The 21,923-nt window shown below is 39.8% G+C and overlaps 1 protein-coding gene across 3 annotated transcripts in view; it reads left to right on the top strand.

Annotated features, from left to right (window-relative positions):
* Positions 1-21,923, top strand: part of TEAD3 (TEA domain transcription factor 3) — a 108,980-nt gene that overhangs the window by 59,115 nt on the left and 27,942 nt on the right. For all 3 annotated transcript variants that reach the window (XM_081946935.1, XM_081946937.1, XM_081946936.1), the window contains exon 2: positions 7,926-8,180. In XM_081946935.1, the coding sequence (XP_081803061.1) occupies positions 8,045-8,180 (136 nt within the window). In that variant the 5' untranslated portion in view covers positions 7,926-8,044. The remainder of the gene's footprint in view (positions 1-7,925; positions 8,181-21,923) is intronic.

The following is a 21,923-nucleotide window of genomic DNA, read 5'->3' as shown; positions in this document are numbered from 1 at the left end:
AGGTTCTAACATTGGGAAAGACTATTGTACAGAAATTGCAACAAGTTCCAAACTGCTCTGTGATTTTTCTACACGTACTCCTTAAATATAAGAAGAGCGCAACCATTGCTCACTATTCAGAGCGCATACTTTGCAACAATGATGGTTTATTTGGTGGCATCTCTCATTAAAAGGAAGCTTGCGCTTTTGGTTTAGCTTTAAGATCTTCCCTTCTCTAGAAGTTTGAAGATTGAGGTCCTGATTTTTTTAAACTCATGGAAAGATAAAGGATATGTAGTATATGCATAAGGGACGTGGTGGCTCAGTGGCTAAGACGCTGAGCTTGTCGATCAAAAAGGTCAGCGGTTTGAATCCCTAGTGCCGCGTGAGCTCCCGTTACTTGTCCCAACTTCTGCCAACCTAGCAGTTCGAAAGCATGTAAAAATGCAAGTAGAAAAATAGGGACCACCTTAGGGAAGGTAGCAGCGTTTCCTACGCCTTGGGCATTTAGTCATGCTGGTCACATGACCACCGAGACGTCTTCGGATAGCGCTTACTCTTCGGCTTTGAAATGGAGATGAGCACTGCCCCCTAGAGTCGGGAACAACTAACACATATGTGCAAGGGGAACTTTTACATTTACCTTTTAGTATATGTACATTATATTTAGTATTAGTACATTATATCTTAATGATAATATGATGCTACTTAGACTAATCTTTTGTGCTAGGAACTGTTGGAAAGCTATTAGGAACCTAATTGGAATTGCTTTGAAGGTTTGGTTAACCTGTCTATTTATTGAGTGTTCAGCATTAGAAGCCTTTTCCTAATAGGTGTCATTGAAGTAGGATATAGTTTTGTAAAGTACAAACAATTCAAGGGTAACAAGACTGCTTTATATTAATAACATTTATTCAAAACTCATTCCACACACATACTTGGCCTCATACCACGGTGTCGCTCAGTGTTAGCTGACTGTAGCTTATTTGCTTTCTTTGATTCCATTAATTATCCAGAGAAAAGCTGGGTATACTATTTGTTCATGTGGAATAACCTACATAAAGAGATCCGTATATATATATGGACATGGCATAATTGTCTATTTTTTTAGCTCTGCAATATTCCCTCATATTGTTCTCCTAACCCGTGAATGAGAAAGCCTTAAACTGTCTTTGGCTACACTGGCATTAAAGTAGTATTTTCCCCCTTATTTTGACACTCTCCAAGGGCAGCCTCAACTTTGTTAAGTCTTGTTACCTATTATGGTGGAGAGAAGCCAGGTTATTACAGTGATTGGTTGCATATGCAATTGTGCAGTATTTTTCAAACTTGGCAATTTTAAAACATGTGGACTTCAGCTCCCAGAGTTCCTTAGCCAGTTTTTGAAAAACACTGCAATAGAGGATAAGGATCAGTAAGGGGACAGCACATTTCAAATACAGTTTTCTGCCTAGATCTGGATGGGCAGGAAGCATTTCAGTTCAGCATTGGTTTAAAAAAAAAGAAAAGAAACTGGGCTTTGTTTTGCTATTACTTTTGTGTTTCAGTGTTTATCATTTTGGTAACTGTTGTGAAATAGGAGACTATGAATATATATTTAATATATATATTCCAAAATAAAATTATGTCATGGGATTTGAGTTGGCAGATAGGAGTAAGTTTAGTGGCAATGCATGTTGCTTAACTGAATATATTTATTACAAATAGTTTGTTCGCAAGATACATTGAATAGAGAATAGAATAGAATACTTTATTGTCACTTTGAATGTACACTAATCAGCATACGTTAAAATGAAGTTGTAAAGCTGAATTGTAGTTTGATTTAGCAAAGCATCAAAATATTTAGTAATATATCTGTATTATTATTTTTTAGTGTTAATTTGTGTAGCTATGCCTTGTTCTGGGTTCAGAATTGCAAATTAAAAATCCTTCCTCAGCACTCATAATCTACATATTAAGGCCAGGTTTAGCTCTCATCTAACTAAATGGTTCTTAGGAGTCATTTCCTAGCAATTGGATATAAAATTTTGGATTAAGTTTATCTTGCTAATTATCAGCGATAGTGCTTAGAAATATTTTTCTGCTCTCTTTGATCTCAAGAGGGACAATACAAAATATTCCAAGGATGAGCTCTCACATGAATTGTTGGAAGTAGTTAAATTCTGAGATCTTCTGAGTCCAGTTTCTACCAACCTTCCATGCTGCCACAATTCTTGGAGTTTACAAAGAAAGGTCCTTTCATTATCATAAAAATATATATATATCTAAGCATGCAAGTAAAGATTCAAGGTCTCTCTCCTCCCAATTCCTCTTGATTTCAACAATATCCATAACATCAATGCCCCCTTGAATAAACATCTATGGAGATTCTCACTCATGTGGGGCGATGGTTGTCCCAAAGGTGCTTTTTTAAAAGGCAACTGGACTTCATTTTTCCAAACAAAATCCAGTTGCCTTTTGAAAAAGCACCCTTGAACAGGACTTCATTCAACTAGAAGATCATTTCTATGGGAAATAAATGTTTTTGCTGTTTTTGTAGAATTGATTCCAAATTTCACTTACCATGTGGGTCATAGATTTCACTGATCTTTATCAGTCTTCTCCGCATAGTGGCGTTGGATATATTGGACCATAATAACTCTCAGAAGTTTCTTTTGGGAGGGCTAGGGCCTTGTTGATTGGGAATTCTGAGAATCACAGAAACCCAAGCTGAGTGAAGGTGACTTGCCGTATTTTTCGAAGTATAAGACGCACCGGAGTATAAGATGCACCAAGGTTTTGAAGAGGCAAATTTAAAATAAAAATTTTCTCACTCTGCAAACCTCCCCAAAACGCCCAGTTTTTCGCAAAAACTGGCTTTTTTTTTCCTTCAGAAAAACGACATGAATAGCCCTTAGGACAGGGGTGTCCAAACTTGGGAACTTTAAGACTTGTGGACTTCAACTCCCAGAATTCCCCAGCCAGCAATGCTGGCTGGGGAATTCTGGGAGTTGAAGTCCACAAGTCTTAAAGTTCCCAAGTTTGGACACCCCTGCCTTAGGAGGTTTGTACAGTGTTTGCAAAAACGGGCTCGGTTTTTGTCAAAAAAAGGGCATTAGGAAGCTTATAGAGTGCTCCTGGGGGGGCAAAATTGAGCAAAAAACGGCCCATTTCTTGCTCATTTCTGCCCTCCCCAGCCCCCAGGAGCTCTCTGAAAGCCTCCTACAAGATATGCACAGCCATTTTGGGGAAGGGGCAGGTTTTCAAAAGGCAAAAAATGCTGTATTCGGTGTATAAGACGCATCCAGATTTTCACCCTCTTTTTGGAGGGAAAAAGGTGCGTCTTACTGTATACTCTAAAAAATGCATTATTCTATGTCTTTGTGACAGAAAGAAAAAGATCTTACGATAACAATTGCCATTTCAAATCTGTTGATGATAAAAAAGATTTGAAACATGAACAGACTTCTAAAATTTCTAAAATGTGAAAAGACGTTCTAAAATTTGCAAAACATCTTTTCACATTTGATTGCTTCCATAGCTAGCTCTTCATGATTGATGTTTTTCCTGACTGGCATTGGCATTCCTAAATTTCTGGAAAACTGAAGCAAGGCAGGGAAGATGGTCTTTTGTGAAAATAAGTAACATCAATTTTTTTTTCATGGTACACTCTTGATTCCGGGGCAAGAACAAGATGTTCCAATGTCCTCCCTCAGTGAATGATGAATCTCAGGTGGGGAACTGCATGAAGTGATCACAGTTTGAGAAAAATTCCTTACTATTTTAATGCTCCTGTTAGAAGATTTCTCAGCAGAGTCAATACTGCCAGCTGGAGTTGCTGGCATCTGCTCAAGGCCCTTTACTGAAATTCCCTGATCCTGTTGCTGCTTCATCGATTGCTTATCCCCTCTGTCTCTCTTCCTTTTCTGAACAGCTGAGTAAAGTGGCAGTTGCAAGAGCCTGGCAGGAGTGCAGCTGTCACTACCAGTGCCCTTCCCTAACTTGCCTTCTTCCTCTGGGATCTAGTAAGAATTGAGCTCAGAGACAGCAAGCAAATGGGCAACAGAGAGAGAAAAGAATGTATTCCTTTGAAAGGATCCAAACATGGAGCTTTTGGGTGGTTTCTCCCCTGGGTAGCAATAGAGGTTTCTTGTTGTGCTCCTTATCTAAGATCTGTCCATCTGTATGGGAGAAAGAGAAGGAAAATAAGGTGGAAACTATCTTGAAACATAGAAAACGGGCAGCAGAAAAAGACTTAGCGGTCCATTGAGTCTATCCGTTGAGCTTTTTTTTTAAAAAAAATGTATTTATTTATTTTTATTTGGATTATTTTTTAATTTTTTGTGAGATGATGAACACGTGTTTATCCCAAGCATGTTCAAACTCAGTTACTGATGATTGACCCACTACCTCTACTGGCAATTAGTTCCAAGCTTCCACTACTCTTTCTGTGAAATAATACTTTCTAACGTTACTTTTAAATTTCACTCTTAACAGTTTAAGGTTATACTCCTGTGTTCTTAATCTTTGCTTACTTTGCTTGCAAATATTGCCTTCTAGAATCTTATTTATATGTTTCATGTATATATATACACCAGGTTTCAGTCATGTTGTTCCTTCCCAGGCTGTACATATTCGGTTCCTACAGTCTCTTCAGATATGTTTTCTCCAGGGGTGGCTTCTGGCTTCTGTTACTGCTCAGGTTCACTTGATGCGCGCTATGCGTGTATGCGCAGAAGCAAAAAAACAAGTTGGTGGTGCCTATGGCTCCACCGATAGAACCAGTTCAAGGGCGTGGCCAGCCGAGTTACTACCTACTCGACCGAACTGGTCCAAACAAGTAGGAATCCACCTCTGGTTTTGTCCCTCAGACCTTGTACTATTTTTGTTGCCTGTCTCTGGACGTGTTTAATCTTATCAATATTTTTTGTATATTTGAGCGGGGAGGGCAAAAGAGACACAGGCTGATTTTCAGGGGAAAAAAAACTTTGCTATTATAACTTTTATCCAAGATTATTAGAATCAGACCCACCCTTCCTTCATAGGCTCTTCGAAAGTTGTTCAGGACTGCATACTTTTTACATCCGGCTCTTGAAATTCTTGTTGCACCCTATGCTGTCAGAATGTTCTCTGAGAGTCTGAGGATCCCTGATTATTTTGTACAGTTGTGTGACATGTTGCATGGTGTGTATGTGTCCGAGAGAGGGAACAAGCGTAGGAAAGAGACAGAGAGTGTGTTGGAGCCTTGTGTGGGCTGCAATCTCCCCTTCATCCCTCCCCTTCTCTTTGGCTAGTTGCTGTGGTTCTGATCTCCTTATTTGGCTAGGCTGTTTCCAAAGAAGGGGTGGGGTGGGGTGGGTGAAAGGGGAGGGGGAAGCAAGAGGGAGATTAGGTGACATCATAGAGAAGCAGAGAAGAGGTTCCTTTAAAAAAAAAAAGGAACATGAAACGTTAAGCCAGCCCGTTGTCTCTACAGTTTCTTTAAAAGGAGATATCTGCATTGGACACCTTAGTTGTGTTCTCTCCCGGAAGCCTCCTGCCAGAGAAGACACCTCTCTGCTCTCATCACCCCAGCTAGTGGTGGTGCTGCAGCCCCCAAACAAGTTATTGCAAAACACCCAGCTGCCTTTGAAGTAATGTGTTTTTGCAAGAAACCGGCACAATTTCCAGGCTTACAGATATCACTGAATTGCAAACAGGGGTCTAGATCTTTGCAGAATCTTTCTGAAAATTATTTCTTAAAACCAGGGGAAAAAATCCTGTGATTTCTTAGGACTTTCAACATAAGGACCAATGTATACCCAGTTGTCTCTCTGAATCATGTCCAACCATTGTCTCAACAGATTATTTCAAATCACTGAGAAACTTAGGTATTCCTTCTAAACATTAAAACTATAACAAGACAGCCTGGTCTGCCACAAAAACTACTCTATATAAAATTAAGGAGTGGAATTCAATATTTTTAACCATGCAGTTTTGGGTAGTTTTTATCAGTATAGAAACAAGGTGGGGTCTCTGCTTTCCTTTTATATTCTCAAAAGCACATCAACCTCTTCAGTAGCACACAAAGAATTTATCAATTGGACAAAGTAGGATTTACTTCTAAATAAAACATGCATTACACCAGGCATTATACCAGGCTGTAAGTAAAATTTATCAGCCTACCATTGAACAAGATAGTGTTTCTCTGAAAAAAGAAATATGAAGGTAAATGTTTGGATTTAACTAACCATTACCAGTGCTGAATATTTGAAAAATGTGCATCAAATAATAGACATGGAATAAATATAGAACTGTAAGGTAGAAAATCCCATTGCTCTAATTCTTCCTGTTAGGAAGTCTGCAATAGATGACATTGCTGTTTATAATTTTTAAATTCAGAAGGCTTTTTTCTTTCTTCAATGTTTTTTTGTATAACATATAAAAGATTCTTAAGAACCACTGCAAGAATCACTTTTATCTCTTCTTTTTTTAAAAAAATAACTTTTATTGAATGTTTTAATATTTAAAAACAGTAAAAAAGACACAACAAGGGGAAAAAAGCCACAATAAAACAAAACAAAACACGGAACATACATAACAATATAGAGTAATTTTACAGCTTTCAATATCGGCTTTCCTGCCTAGCTTTTATCATTCTCCCTTCTGCACTTTTATCTCTTCATTCCTTTCTGTATCTTCTGAAAAACATTTGTCTGAGACTCATCTGAATTGTCTGAAGGAGGAAATTGACCAAAGTTAAATTAAGATACCTTTGTAATAAAGCTATGAATTTTTGACCAATTCCCTCTTTCCAACTCAATCACATTCAAGAAGGCTCCATCATTTTAAAGAGACATTTCAGGGTTGAGAGGATTACATTAAAGGAAGTATAAGAAAATATCCTTCCGACCACATAAGATTTAGTGTTTTGACAGTATTTAATAGATGCTTCTGATTCAGTTCTAAGAAAGGTGTATTCTTTAATATGCAGACTTAATTTTATTTTTGTAATGTTATGTTCAAACTAAAAGTTTTACTTACACTATTTTAAACATTTACATGCTTTAGGCAGTATAGTTTCAGTGAAATACTTCCACTGCCTAATTAAAATTACACAGATTAAAAATCAAAATAAAATGAAGGCACTAAAAACTGTTAATATAGTATTATTTTTATTACAATCTGTGAATTACAGATTATTACAACACACAAAAATGGTAGTTTTGATTTTCAACTTGATGAAACATTAGACCCTTGATTAGATTGTTTGATTTGTCTTAATTCATTATGTTATCAATTAATTTTATAACACAATGCTTTTCTTAAACAAAAATATATGTGCTGATTAAAATCTTTCCAAGCCACACCACTGTTAAAAAAATGTTCAAAGTCTTTTTCCAATAGTCACAGTATAGTTTATCATGATGGAATGGATTTAGACAAACTCTGGTTATTGAATTCAGTGTTTGAATATTTGTTTCTTAATGTAAATTAAAGTACAACCAAGATAATTAGAAAATAATTAAATCATAATTTCTTAAAGATCATATTCTCTGTGTTTGCTACATGTTATGTGGAAGTAGAACAATGGTATATATGTGAGGGATTAAATTTCTGGCACACTTTTGTTTGAAGTTCTATTGCTTAAATAAGTTTTTGAGCCAGAGCTATTTAAATATTCAATATATATGAGAAAATACCTTTTGCTTTCTTTGGATAAGTGTTAAAGAGGACAAGGGGTATGTAAAGCATTGAAACATTGCTACAATTATTTATAAACAAATTTATAAAGTTAGGACATCAGCTGTAAAAGTGCTTAATGTGTATGTTTAAAAATACTTACTATGAAACAACTGTTTAAATTTGGGTCTTCACCATATTGATGTTTATGTGATTCAAAATTTGTTTTTAACTTCAATCTGGAGGTTAAGATTCCATCTATGTTCAATGGCAGTTCATTAATCAACCTTCTTTGCTTGTTTTAGGCTGACGAATTGCCTTTTGGGGCTCAGGGTCAGAGCCCAGAGCAGCCATCACAATAGCGTCCAACAGCTGGAACACCAGCGGCAGCCCTGGGGAGGGGCGAGAAGATGGACAAGAGGGAATGGACAAAAGTCTGGACAATGATGCCGAAGGAGTGTGGAGTCCAGACATTGAACAGAGCTTCCAGGAGGCACTGGCAATATACCCGCCCTGTGGTCGGCGGAAGATTATCCTCTCAGATGAAGGAAAAATGTATGGTGAGTGAGATTTGGTTTTATTACTTACGTAATAAAAGCTGGATTTCAGACAAGACCCAAGGTCAATAGCTTGATAGATTTTATTTACTATTCACTTAAGCATACTTATCTTCCACCTTCCTTCAAAAAATTCAAGGAGGTATCCTGCTCCACCCCCTCCTTCAATACTCACAACCATTATAGTTGAATAGTGGGTTTCTGTATTTATTTTCAGAAGCTTACATGCTGCTCCAAAACGCTTCTTTGTGGAATGCAATTCCAAGAGCTAACGTGTAGATTAAAAAGTACAGTGACAAAATACAGTGATAAGTAATAAATTATACTCAAGAGGTTAAAAATGTAGAACAAGCATAAGCAGCAATAGTCACTCTAGCCTCTCATCTCCAAGAGAAACTATTTTCTGAGGAGCTTGATGGCTAAGCAAAGATTTGCATTTTTCTAAATTTAATCTGAAACAAGTACACAGTGGTTAAAGTTTAGAAAGAAAAAAAAAGAAGGGGCTATATTTATCCAGGAAGTACACTGATTTAATTAAATAGGATAGCCAAGCATTGTAGTTTAATAATCCAATACATACTAAGGTGGATCTGTATAGTAAAATTTAAAAAAATAGAAAATTAGGTATACTTCTCGACTTACAAATTGGGAACAGAATCTCAGTCGCTGAGTGAAGTGGTCATTAAGTAAGTTGCCCACATGACAGTATCATTCAATGACCACAATCCCAGCACTCCCAAATGTGGCAGTTAAGCAGTCTTTTAGGTTGTTAAGTGGATGGAGCAAACAGATCTTCAGAGGAGTTCCCCTCTAACATATGGAAGGGATCTGAACTCTGCAGGCAGCTCTTTTGCGCCATCCGCTTAACAACCTAAAAGTCTGCTTAACTACTGCAATTAGGAGTGCTGGAATTGTGGTCATTGAATGATACTGACATGTAGGCCAGGGGTGTCCAAACTTGGGAACTTTAAGACTTGTGGACTTCAACTCCCAGAATTCCCCAGCCAGCCATGGCAATATGGCTGGCTGGGGAATTCTGGGAGTTGAAGTCCACAAGTCTTAAAGTTCCCAAGTTTGGACATCCCTGATGTAGGCAAACAGAACCCCTGATTTTGGGGATCTGATCTCGGTTTCTGTAACCTGTCAAAGGAGTTCCCTTCCACTCAGCAGGCAGCCCTTTTGCTCTCAAAATCTGTCTGGGATGGAGGGAATCACAGCTTTGTGGCACTGAGTTTCTAGGGAAGCAACAGAGAAATTTGTTAATGGAAATCGCATGATCACAGGGTGCTTGGCTACCAATCAGTCATAAGTAAAACAGGTTGCCAAGCGCCAAGATTGCAATCGTGCGATTTTGCAATGGTCAGAAGTGCTTTATAGGCCTTAAAGCATACGTTCCATGGCTGTTGTGATTCTGAACTGTCATTAAATGAAAAGTCATAAGCCAAGGACTGTCTTTGTCTTTGTCACGCAATGAAACTTGCAGGCTGCAGAAGGATAACTTTTGCAGAAAATGTATTTGTCAGATATTGTACAATTATCCCTGAGTTTGATAGTTTTATCTGTGGTATTAGCTTCAGTGCCACCTTAATCTGCCACAATAACCATCCTTTTACTATGAGTCTGTGTTAGAACATCATAAAAGTTCACCATTGTGTAATGAGATAGCAGGGATTCGCCTTTTATAAACATTCTGAAGTTTAAAGCATGTACTTCTAATGGGCAGACCTCGAAAACAGAAAGTGGATTTTGCTTCTGGCCCTTTAATTGGCTGCTTTCTGGATTACTGGGCCCCTAATATATTTTATCTCCCTAGTCAGTGGGAGTTGTAGTGAGGACAATGGCCTTCCAGAAGCCATATTGTGAAGCGCTTATGGCTGGTGGGGGTAGTCATATTGAAGGGAATAAACAGAGTGCTGAACTCTTCTTCCCTGGATCCATGACTCATATTTCCTTTGTAGTTCCTTTAAACTATATATCCCTCCCACTCCCTTATGCCTCACCTCTTTTCTCCCTCCCACTCTTCTTTCTGCCTGACTTGATGAACTGGTTTGGGAAGTTCATTCCTGTCAAGGGAAGATTGATTTTTGTCTGCTTGAGGATCCCACATACCTGCCTTTGGGTGTGAAAGGTGGTATATCTAGCCTCTAATGCAGGTCACAAACAAAACACCACATTCTTTCCAAGGTCTGCTCACTACCCATTTGTATTTGAATTTTCTTTGTTGCCACATCTGTATTTTTCTTGCTTCTAACTATGGAGCACTGATTTGAATTACCATTTTAAACTCAGTAAGGAATGGGGTTGCAATTTTTCTAAGGGGGATAGCCTCTTCCATATTGAATTTTTTTTATTGATCTATTAAATGTGTCTTTAGGTTAAAACAACCAAGTGTTTTCAAAAAATCTTAAAGCAGAATTCTCCAGGCTAACGAAAGGAATTCTGGCAGGGGAAGTCTATAGTTCAGTAGGGCATCCAGTGTACCTTTAAAGGCTAACTCATTGATTGTGGCCAGGCCTTGAGATAAAAAGGCTGTGTTTGTTTGCTCCAATATCATGCAAATCTTAAACCTATTCAAAACACTATAAAAAAAACCTTACGTGGTTGTGTTTCCTTTTTAATGCATACATATTATGCAGGAAATCACAAACTCCCATGTCTCAAAATATTATGCCTCACAGGGGTAGGACTTCATTCATGTTGGGTCCTGCACCTCTTTAGAACCAACACTAATTTCAAAGTGGTTCGGCTTCAGCAGTGGGGGAATGATAATATTTTATCAATTACTCTTGTGACATGATAGTATAAAATATAACACATAAGACATTAACACGAGACATTTGTAACTTGAAGGACAGCCAAACATATATTTTATACTATAAAACAGAGAGCTCAGGATCTAAAAATCCCTACATTCATTTTTCTTTAAAAGCTGGTGTTGGAAAAAAAAAGTACAGTATTTTGCCTAGATCTTTTATTGTCGTCGGTTAGATCTTTATATTTAACCCATAAAAATTTGAAAACCTAAAAAAAGAAAAAGGGGAAAATGAAGCTTCCCCATTTTGATTTGATTTGAATATAAAAAATCGATATACTTCCATATCCTAAATTTACTTATTGGAGAAGTTTTTAAATGAACTAATTTCCCTTTGTACTAGTATTTGTTTTTTCTTTCTCTTGAAGGCTGCATCAGAACTGCACCCTATAAAGTATAAACAATCATTGCATTGCTCCTTCCCACTTATCTGTTCTACCAGTGTTCCTTTTGTGATGTCATAATCCTATACTTGTGACCTCAAAGAAATATTTCCATGGGAATGATTGTTCTGTTAGCAACACCAAGTTAATAATCTTGCCAAATGAATCAGGGCTAGGGAGGTAACTGCCTGTTGCTTTAAGCACAACATTGTTTTTGTCAAAGCTTGCTTAATTGAGCTAGTTTAAGTCAAGGTCTGAGCTTCCTTAAGCATAACAATGTTTTTTTTCTCTGATAATGCAAGCTTATTTTGTCCTTAATTTGGTGATAGATAAGCAGCTATGAGTTAAACCAGTGTTTCTCAAACTTGGCGACTTTAAGTCCTGTGGACTTCAACTCCCAGAATCCCCCAGCCAGCATAGCTGGCTGGGGAATTCTGGGAGTTGAAGTCCACAGGACTTAAAGTCGCCAAGTTTGAGAAACACTGAGTTAAACGATCATATGAAAATGGGTAATACATTTTCCTCTATTTTTATGATACTTTCAAAATCTAGCTCTTTTACCTTACTTTTATTGCATAGATGAGGCCATGTTACATCAATCTTTCCTTTATGATTGCAAGGGCAGTTGCCAATTTCTTGGGAAGGACTCATCCAGATGGGATCATTTAGTGGGATCACCCAGATGGGATCTTCAACTAAGTAATTGGTTGGGATGATGATATGAAATATGGCTGCTGAAAATGATTGGCAAAAGTTGTGGTGCTTACTTAGCTCTCCCTTTATATTAAATTACACTGTAGGTTGTTATTCTAATGGTTATTCCGTAAGCATGACGAGGGCTTCCATACTGTGATTACACTACTGATGTCCATTATATAGTAAACTAACTATTTGTTGCTTTGAAGTTGTCTATCCAGCTCTGTTAATCCTCTAAAAATAAAAATGCTATTACATGAAAAGCCTGTCCCAAAATGGGCTATATATTTCCATGTTGTGGAAATTAATCAGGTTTGCAAATATACTTTGCTTTATTTCATTTGCTTGTAAGGCCAACTAAAAGCATTGGTTAGAGACCTGGCCTAGGTATTTGTTTTAACAACTTATTTTTCTGATTGAAGTACTCCTGCTTTGCATCATTCTGTAATTAAGAAGAGAGACTGCAAAAGGAACTGGACCTTTCTGTTTCATACGAAGATAAACTTAAGAAGCTGCCACATTGCACCTTAGCTTCCTTTAGCCAACTCCTCTGAACACAATTTAGCCGAGCCACACAATCTGAGAACTCTTGAAAGGAATGGAAGATTTCTGGACAGACGTTTTAAAAAAGATTTCTCCAGAAATATCTGGAGTACTGCTGGGAAGTTTGCCCTTTGTTCTTCAAACCCAAGCGTACAAACTGGTTTTTCCAGCCACTTGGAGGCATCTGGTAATCACTTAAAGAAACAGTAACCCCGCTCTGCCTTTGCTTTTCTAACCTGACAACTTAAGAACTGGTATTTTAGATTTGGCTTCATACTAACTTCTTTTTTCTCTTACTCAGTAGCACGTTAGTCCATACTTTGCTTGCAATAAGTAGAATGGAGTCATGCTTTCTTGTTGGCTACCCTCTGAGAATATTTGGAGGAAGGAACTACTCAATTAATAATCTTTATCTTTTTATGTAAGATGGGAGAAGATGCTTGATTAATAGGTTCCAATGTAGGCATCCTGTTTCTTTAAGCCCTGTTCTGTTTGCAAGAGGCTGCCTTAGAAGAGGGTCCCTAATCTCTTTGATTAAAAGAAAGCTTGAAGTACTAGAACAGTGATGGCAAACCACGCAGAGCCATTTGTCAGGGCACATGAGGCGCTGCCCTGAGTTCACCTTTTTAAAAGCTATTTTTCTCCTTCCCCAGGCTCCAGAGGCTTTATAGGAGCCTGGGGAGGACGAAAAGAGCCTCCCCCGCCCCCCCGGAGGCTTCAGGGACCATCCGGAGGCTTCCCTGAAGCCTTCGGAACACTTAAAACCACCCTCCGTTGCTCGGAGGGTCATTTTAAGCGTTCCGAAGGCTTCAGGGATCATCCGGAGGCTTCCCTGACGCCTTCGGAGCGCTTAAAACCACCCTCCGAGCAAACCGGAAGTGACTTCCGGGTTGCTCGGAGGATCGTTTTAAGCGTTCCGAAGGCTTCAGGGACCGTCTGGAGGCTTCCCTGACACCTTCGGAGCGCTTAAAACGACCCTCTGAGCAAACCGGAAGTCACTTCCGGTTTGCTCGGAGGGTCGTTTTAAGCGTTCTGAAGGCTTCAGGGAAGCCTCCGAAAGGTCCCTGAAGCCTCCGGAGGGGCTCCGGGGGGCAGGGAGGCTCTTTTCACCCTCCCCAGGCTCCTATAAAGCCTCTGGAGCCTGGGGAGGGCAAAAAAAGCATGTAAAAATGGGGGGGGTCGTGCGTTGTACAAGCATGCGCACTGGGGGGGTCACACGTTGCATTATGGGTGCGTCACACCCGCACACGACCCCCCTGCGCTCCCCCCACTTGTGGCACGCAAGCCAAAAAGGTTCGCCATCGCTGTACTAGATCATGGGTGTCAAACTCGCGGCATGACATTGTCATCACATGACATTTTGTAATGTTTTCCCAATTCATGGAGCTGAGGTGGGTGTGGCCTGCGCATGATGCATCCGGCCCACAGGCCGCCAGTTTTATACCCCTGCACTAGATACTCGGTTAAGTATTCTGTTAAGGTTCCCTGATAGGGCCTTGGGTACTGCACTGCTCCCTTGTAGGAAGTAGACTGCAGTGCTGTTTTGAACAGTGTGGGTTATAATAACAACAGTGGCAGCACCAATTGCTGAGGTACTGACTGAAATGGGTTTTAGGATTTCTGTCCATAAAATTTTGTGCTTAACTTTGGTTTATATGGCAGCAATGGTTGTCCATAATGGCCACTGATTCAAGCTGACCGTTTGAGAAAGACTAAACAAGTCAGAAGCTGATAGCTCACTCTGCAAATATTTTTGGATAACAAAGTTGCATGTTAGTCATCAAAATCTCTTGCACCCTTCCAGTTTAATGATAGATTGGATAATGGACTAAAAGTGCTGTTTAAAATAATAAATCCCTTATTTTTGTCTTTACTCTTCTACTGTTGTGAGAGAAACCTTTGGCATAGTAGGTCTGGGTCAGGCATCCACGAAGAGATCTCCTCTCTGGATTTATTCCTGGGCACACACAGACATCTAGATCTTGGATTCACCAGAAAATACTTTTCTGCTTTACTCTGCAGGAGTAGCCTCTGGACACACATATGCATAGGAAGTAGATTTTGGGAATGCCTTGAAGTAGCCATGCAAAGCAAAGAAGCTGCAGCTACTTCACTTTGTGTAGAGCACAGGTGTCAAACTTGCAGTGTCGCGTGGCTGTCACGTGATGTTTCTCGACGTTTTCCCCCTTTGCGGAGCTGGGCTGTACGTGGCCTGTGCGTGAAGCATCCAGCAGCCATGGGCTGCTAGTTTGACAACTCTGGTGTAGAGGATTCGGAAGGATGCTTTGCACAATGCCTCATAAATCATTTTCACAGGCCTGGCACACAATATTGTCATTCTTTGAAATGCTTCAGATGCCAATTTGTTAATACTTGGATTTTAAGAAACAAGCTTTTTTTGTGAGGTGCTCAGGTTCTCAGTCACGCAAGCAACATAGGCTCTCAGCCCCACTTGCGCGAGCAACGGGTGCTCGTGTGCACACACGTGTCCACCCCTTCCCACAAAGCCACCCCCTCCCCCACCTCCGGGCCTCCAACCAAGAAAGGATTGCTGAGCCTTAGCACACATGTTATATTTCTACAAGTCATGTAGCAAGGAATATTGTAAATGATCAGATGAAGAAAAGAAGTTCTGTGAAACTAGAAATAATATTTCATTTTTCAAGAGATGATACAGTGCTAGATTCTAGAACTGTATTTTCATATGAAAAAACACGTAGGGCAGGTGATCATTTTTAGAGTGTGTGCCAATGATCATAGGCATGTAATCTCTGCCTAAATAACCATGGATTGTTCTGGAATATCCTCTAGTGATGCTGTAGAATGAATTCTTTTCTGTGTCTAGTGTACGCTTTGCTCTGCAAACAATAAACTGGGTGTACTTCTATAATAATAATAATAATAATAATTGTAAATATAATATCTAACCTTGCATATCAGAATGCCAATCTTGAATATTTTGTCCATTACCTTAAAAAACCCATTTGCACCTGGATGTTCCCAGCAAAGCCAGCCTGCAGCAACTCCAACCAGGCCCATGTTGCTTGTTGGAGATACACAAAGCTATGCGCCGAACATTTAACAATTGACTGGTAAAACCTTATATGAGGCTGTTCTTGGAAAAGCACTCTCAGCTGTAGAGAGATTGATTTTGGTGGGACGTTTCCTTCCATAACTTTCTAACCATGGGTGGGTCCAAAGGCAGTTGGAGAACGAGCTTCTGCAGACTCATAGATAGCTTTATTCAGGGCAGATGCTAGAAGTAGGATGCCTCAGGAATCACAGACCACTATCTAAACGCCTACGATAAATGTCTCATACTTGGCTAAAGGGTGGGCCAGCTATTGACACACGAACTGATCTCCCGGCTGCTGTGAGGAGTGACCGAGGAGAAGGAGAGAGAGCTGCTGACCTGTGGTAACCTGGAGCCCTTGAACGATGGCCAGTGTGTGCAAGTGTGAGGAGAGAGTCTGGGCCGTGTATGGCAAGGGGCATTTCTTTCTCCTCTGGTGGGGCAGAGAGCTTCGGCAGCTCACAGGAAACTGGCTCTGCACTTGACTTGCCCCAGACAGCAGGTGTAACTTGAGTTGTGCACCACCAAGGCTGGTATGCTACTAAAGGCTGATTGGCTGGAAAGCTGCCCCACTAGGTTATTTTTAACAGAGCTGTCCAACTGGTTCACGTGGTGGTGTCAGGGAAGAGGAATTTGCGGAATGTAGTAATTTGGAGGAGGACGTGCCCTCCGAGAGGGAATGGCACAGCCTCTGGTGAATCACGGGACTGGGACAGCTGAGCAGAGGCAGGCCTGCAGTGTCTGCCTGCCGGTAACTGGAAGAGACAGTTAGCCATGGCAGGTGCCCAGGAAAGGGAAGAGCTGCTCCGACACTTTTTACTATCATCAGCACAATGGATATTGGATAGCCTAGAGAGGGGGAGGATTTCCACAAGGGTGCATTTCTGTGCTTGCACTCCTATCTTAATATTCTTCCTTTCCAAAAATCCTCTTGACATTTTACTTTGGATTTGCAGAATGCCGAATACTTTTAGATTGTTTACTTTGCAACAACTCCTGTGAGGTATATTATGCTTGTAGATCCACAACAATTCCAAAAAATATAAAAAGTTGTCTGAGGATCACAATTCTTGATTGTTTTAATGAAAAGCAGCCAGTGAAGGCTAGTAGTTAATCAAAACAGCAGGAAAAGGGAAAATAGCCAGTTAATTCCATCCTCTCCAAATGTTTAGTGCCAGCAAGTTATTCTCTTCTTCTGTCAACTGGAGGAGGGACTCCTAGCCCTTGGATCTTCAAGCCATCCCTTCCCTTGCTCTTAGCTGTTTCTATTCTTTCAGTTACTGTCTGTTATAGCTATATTTCATTTTTCAAACAGGTGGCTGCAAATGTTTCCCAGGTGACAACCATCATGTCTCATCTTCATTAATCGCTAAGGCTCAGGAATGATGAGTTAACTTTTCTTTGCAGGACTTCCTATATCAAATCATATAATCATGGGCAACTTTTCTCAATAAACCTTGTCAGATTTGATTTGAAAGAAAGTTACATGTGGGTTGGAGGCATGCATTCTTAATAAATGTTCATTGTTTTTATTTGTTCAATATGTAACCTTTTTTTTTCACTGAACAAAACTATCCTTTTCAAACTTCCCTAACATAGCTGTGAAAGCCACCTGGATGACTTGGGCAAGTCACTCTCTCAGCCCAACTCAGTGTGGTGGTTGTGAGGAAAATATGAGGAGAAAAGCATGTTGGATATGTTCAGCACCTTGAGTTATTTGTAAAATAGCTTACATTCCATCATTTCTAATATCCTGTAGCAACTTAAACTAACCTATTTCCAATGGGGCCCTTAGTGGTCTCATCTGAAGATGTTCAGAAGAGGGGAATCAAATGTGAAAAGACAGAACCATGAAGTAAACGAGTTGAATCTTTCTTAAGTCAAACAGATTGAATGAAATTAGGATTCAATGTAGAGCAGATGATTTGCAGTGTGGAACAGAGGTGGTATTCAGCAGGTTCTGACCAGTTCTGGAGAACCGGTAGCGGAAATTCTGAGTAGTTCAGAGAACCGGTCAATACCACCTCTGACTGGTCCCACCCCCATCTATTCTCTATCTCCTGAGTCCTAGCTGATTGGGAGGAAATGGGGATTTTGCACTAACCTTACCCTGGAGTGGGAAGGGAATGGAGATTTTACAGTATCCTTCCTCTACCATGCTCACCAAGCCACAGCCACAGAACCAGTAATAAAATTTCTTGAATCCCACCACTTGTGTGGAACATAGTTTTAATTCAAAAATGTTAGCTTTGATCAGGGACAAGGTTTATCAAGAAACATCATGGTTTGGATTATTAAAAAATGGCTGTTCTGCTACTAGGATGTTAATGGTTGTGAAAGAACAGACAAGAGAGACTTTGAGACTAGGTGTATAATTCTTCTTATGTGGCAGAATCCTTGTAGTGTTCTTAAACTACATATTTTAGAGCACACATTCCCTTCAACTAAAGGAGATAGCAGGCATTCTGCTTTAAAATATTTTGTTTCCTTTATCCAGGATTTTAGATTTTTTCCCCCTTATTACCTCTTGATTAACATTTCCTACACTGAAGATCTCATCCTGCAACAGAAGAATTTTTGTGAAGTTTTTTCTGTTCTTAAAACCCAGTGAATCCTTTAAAAAGTACAGAAAGTAATAAATATTACATCTGTTCTTCCTTTCAAACAGTTGTTTACTTTCACATTTGAATTGTTCTCTCTTATGCCAGCTCTCCTGCATATTCCAAATACAGTACAGAATATGCAATTCAGTCCTTTAGCAGAAGTTGAATAATATGGGAGCTCTGAAGGAATAATCGGAAGATGATGGTGCTTCTTTCATTCTATATTCCAGCATCTATCAGCTGAGGCAAGCGAAGTATGTTACCTATAACCATGGTGGCACAATGGTTAGAACTCAGTATTGCAGGCTATTTCTGCTGACTGCCAGCAGTTCGATTCTCATAGGCTCAAGGTTGACTCAGTCTTCCATCCTTCCAAGGTCAATAAAATGAGGACACAGATTGTTGGTGGCAAAACCGCTTAGATAGGGCTGTAAAGTGGTATATAAGTCTAAGTGCTATTGTTATTGCTATAGAAGGATCACTTCTGTGTATATGATCAGTAATAGATGATCATCAGTAGATGATCAGTAGATAATCATCAGTAGAAGAGCAACAAAAACTGGAGGCCAGAACTGGAGGCTAAAACATATAAAGAACGGTTGCTAGAATTGAGTACTTCTAGTTTAATGAAAAGAAGGACAAGGAATGAGTGACATGATAGGAGCATTCCAATATCTAAGGGATTGCCACAAAGTACAGGGAGTCAACCTATTCTCCAAAGCACCTGAAGGCAGGACAAGAAGCAGTGGATGGAAACTAATCAAGGAGAGAACAATTTCCTGACAGAACAATTAATCAGCGGAACAACTTGTGTGGGTGCTCCAACACTGGCGGTTTTTAAGACGAGATTTGACAATTTGTCTGAAATGGTATAGGGCAGTGATGGTGAACCTTTTTGTAAAGATGTGCCAAAATTGTGTGTGCGTGCTGTTGCGCGTGCATGCGTGCCTACACCCACAATCCAATGCGCCCCACCCACCTGTGCATGTGTGCCTAACCCACCCCCCACATGGGGGCAGTTTTCATCCTCTCCGGAGGCTTTCCTGAAGCCTGGGGAGAGTGAAAATGGCCTCTCCCCCCTCCCCACACCGGAAGCCCTCCGGAAGGCGGAAACAGATCATTTCTGAACTTCTGTTGGGCCAGTTTTTCGCCCTCCCCAGGCTCCGAAGGTTTTCCTGAAGCCTGGGGAGGGCAAAAACAGCCTCCCCCGGCCCTCTGGAAGGTCACAAATCAGCTGGCCGGCAAATATGACTCTGTGTGCCACCTGTGGCATACATGCCATAGATTCGCCATCACAGGTATAGGGCTTTCCGCCTGAGCAGGGGGTTGGACTAGAAGATCTCCAAGGTCCCTTCCAACTCTTTTATTCTGTTAGCTGGCTCCTGCATTCCAAGGGTCACTTATCTTGTAATTCTGAAGCTTATCTGTGTGCTGAACTTAATCAGTAAATGGATGAGAATGAAACATCATTTTTATTAGAGTATATCTTATTACAGCTACTGAGGCATTTTATTATAGAATAGAATAGAATAGAATAGAATAGAATAGAATAGAATAGAATAGAATAGAATAGAATAGAATAGAATAATTTATTGGCCAAGTGTGATTGGATACACAAGGAATTTGTCTTTGGTGTCTATGCTCTCTGTGTACATAAAAAGACAAGATACATTCGTCAAGAATCATAAGGTACAACACTTAATCACAGTCATGGGGTACAAATTTTGCTGATTGTTTTCCAGTTTTTCAGTGTCAGAATAATGCTACAATTGTAACTAGTAGTCTCATAATAATCAGATCTGTTTGCCCCTCACTTCCTTCATATGTAGTGAAATGGTCAGTCATTTTGTATGTCTTGATCTTTATTAAGATTGAAGGTGTGCATATTGGTGTGTGTGTGTATTTGGCTACTTACCGGAAACACTAAGATTTCTTATTTTTCAAGAAGTACAAGTGCAAATCTCAGTTTACTTTTGCTGCTGTTCTGGCAAGTCAAGAATGTACGAAATAGGAAATGAAGCAGCAGTAAACTAGGAAATCAATCACAACAGCAGAGAAGAACATCCTTCTATTTAAACATCAGTTCAGTTCTCGGTCTTATTGTCAATGACACCTTCATTTCCTTCCTTTCAATCTTTAACTCAGGAGTTACATCTTCATCATAACATGAGAGAGTCTTCTTTAACCCAAGACTTTTTGGATGTGTTGGATTAAAATCTCCATGATGTTCAGCCAGCATAGTTGTGTTGGTTGAGGATAATGGAATAGATGGACTAACATTTTTAGAAGGTTCCACATGGAGAAAGGCTTCAAAGGATGAACAAGGCAGCATTTGCTGGCAGCGCTCCTATAGACAATATCAAAAAACAAATTCTGCGGCCAGAAATTCATCCCACAACTGTCCTGGATGAATTCTGCAGAAAAGAAAAATGCCCTTATCTTCTGAAAGTAGAAATGGGAATGAATAATCCTTTTGTACAGCAAGTATGGTCTGTTGAGAAAGGAAGGAAGTTCTCTCCTCACCAAAAAGTCAATGCAAACTTCAGATTTTGGCACATCTATGTTATATGAAATATAAGACTTTTATAGAACAATAGAAAGAATGGAGGCATATTTTAAGCAAATATTTAAAAGATACCAAAATAGACAGACATGGGATTTTTATCTAATATACTGACTTGGCACATTTTTCAGATGTTGAATGTTATAAACCAGGAGGAAAATTTTCCATAAACAAAGTATTAAGTTGCCTAAATCAAAGAAGTTAGAGCATTAGAAAGCCAGGTGGTGGGCAAGCAGCTCACATTCATGGAAACAATGATTCAGTCAGTACAGGAACTGGACATCCTGAGTCAATTAAAGCACTCCTCCCTTCCCCATCATTTATTTGATGTACTGTGATGTCAGATCCCACGTGGGTGACAGCCAGTTGAAAGCAATTGTTTGAAAATGTCTGGTTAAAGATCAGCTAGTGAACATGCGTATGTAGTGTAGGGAAATAAGTGGGGGGGAGGGGGAATGCCAATTGAATGTTACTCAGACAAAGAAGTTGCAATTTGAGATTATTTTACAAAGCTGTTTGTTAGGAAGGCCTCTAGCAGCAAGGCACAATTTGTAGCACAATTGGAAAAGAGCAAGAGGGCTTGGAAGTATGGTGGAAGGATTGACCCCCCAACTATTCAGCCTTATTCAGTTCTGCTGCCTATATTATTTCGTGAGACAAGATGCCCAGTTTCAGGTAGACTCAAGGGCAGAAGCAGTACGGTTGTGTTTTCCAAAACGGATGGGTCATGGTAAATGGCTATTTTTAAATAGGTCACATATGCATTTAAAAATCATAACCTTTTGAATCAGTGCAATTTTCAGATGATAACTTTCGATTGTAAAAATTGCTACAGGATTGCTGTAAAGGTAAAGGTTCCCCTGCACATGCCTGCTAGTCATTTCCAACTCTAGGGGGCGGTGCTCATCTCCATTTCTAAGCTGAAGAGCCAGTATTGTCCGAAGACGTCTCCGTGGTCATGGGACCAGCATAACTAAATGTCAAAGGTGCACAGAGCACTGTTATTTTCCCACCAAAGTGGCCCCTATTTTTCTACTTGTATTTTTTACGTGCTTTCGAACTGCTAGGTTGGC

This window comes from Natrix helvetica (assembly GCF_964273705.1).
Source record: "Natrix helvetica genome assembly, chromosome: 3".
NCBI lineage: Eukaryota > Metazoa > Chordata > Lepidosauria > Squamata > Natricidae > Natrix > Natrix helvetica.
The sequence above is the reverse complement of the archived record's forward strand: the minus strand, read 5'-3'. Positions and strand labels throughout refer to the sequence as shown.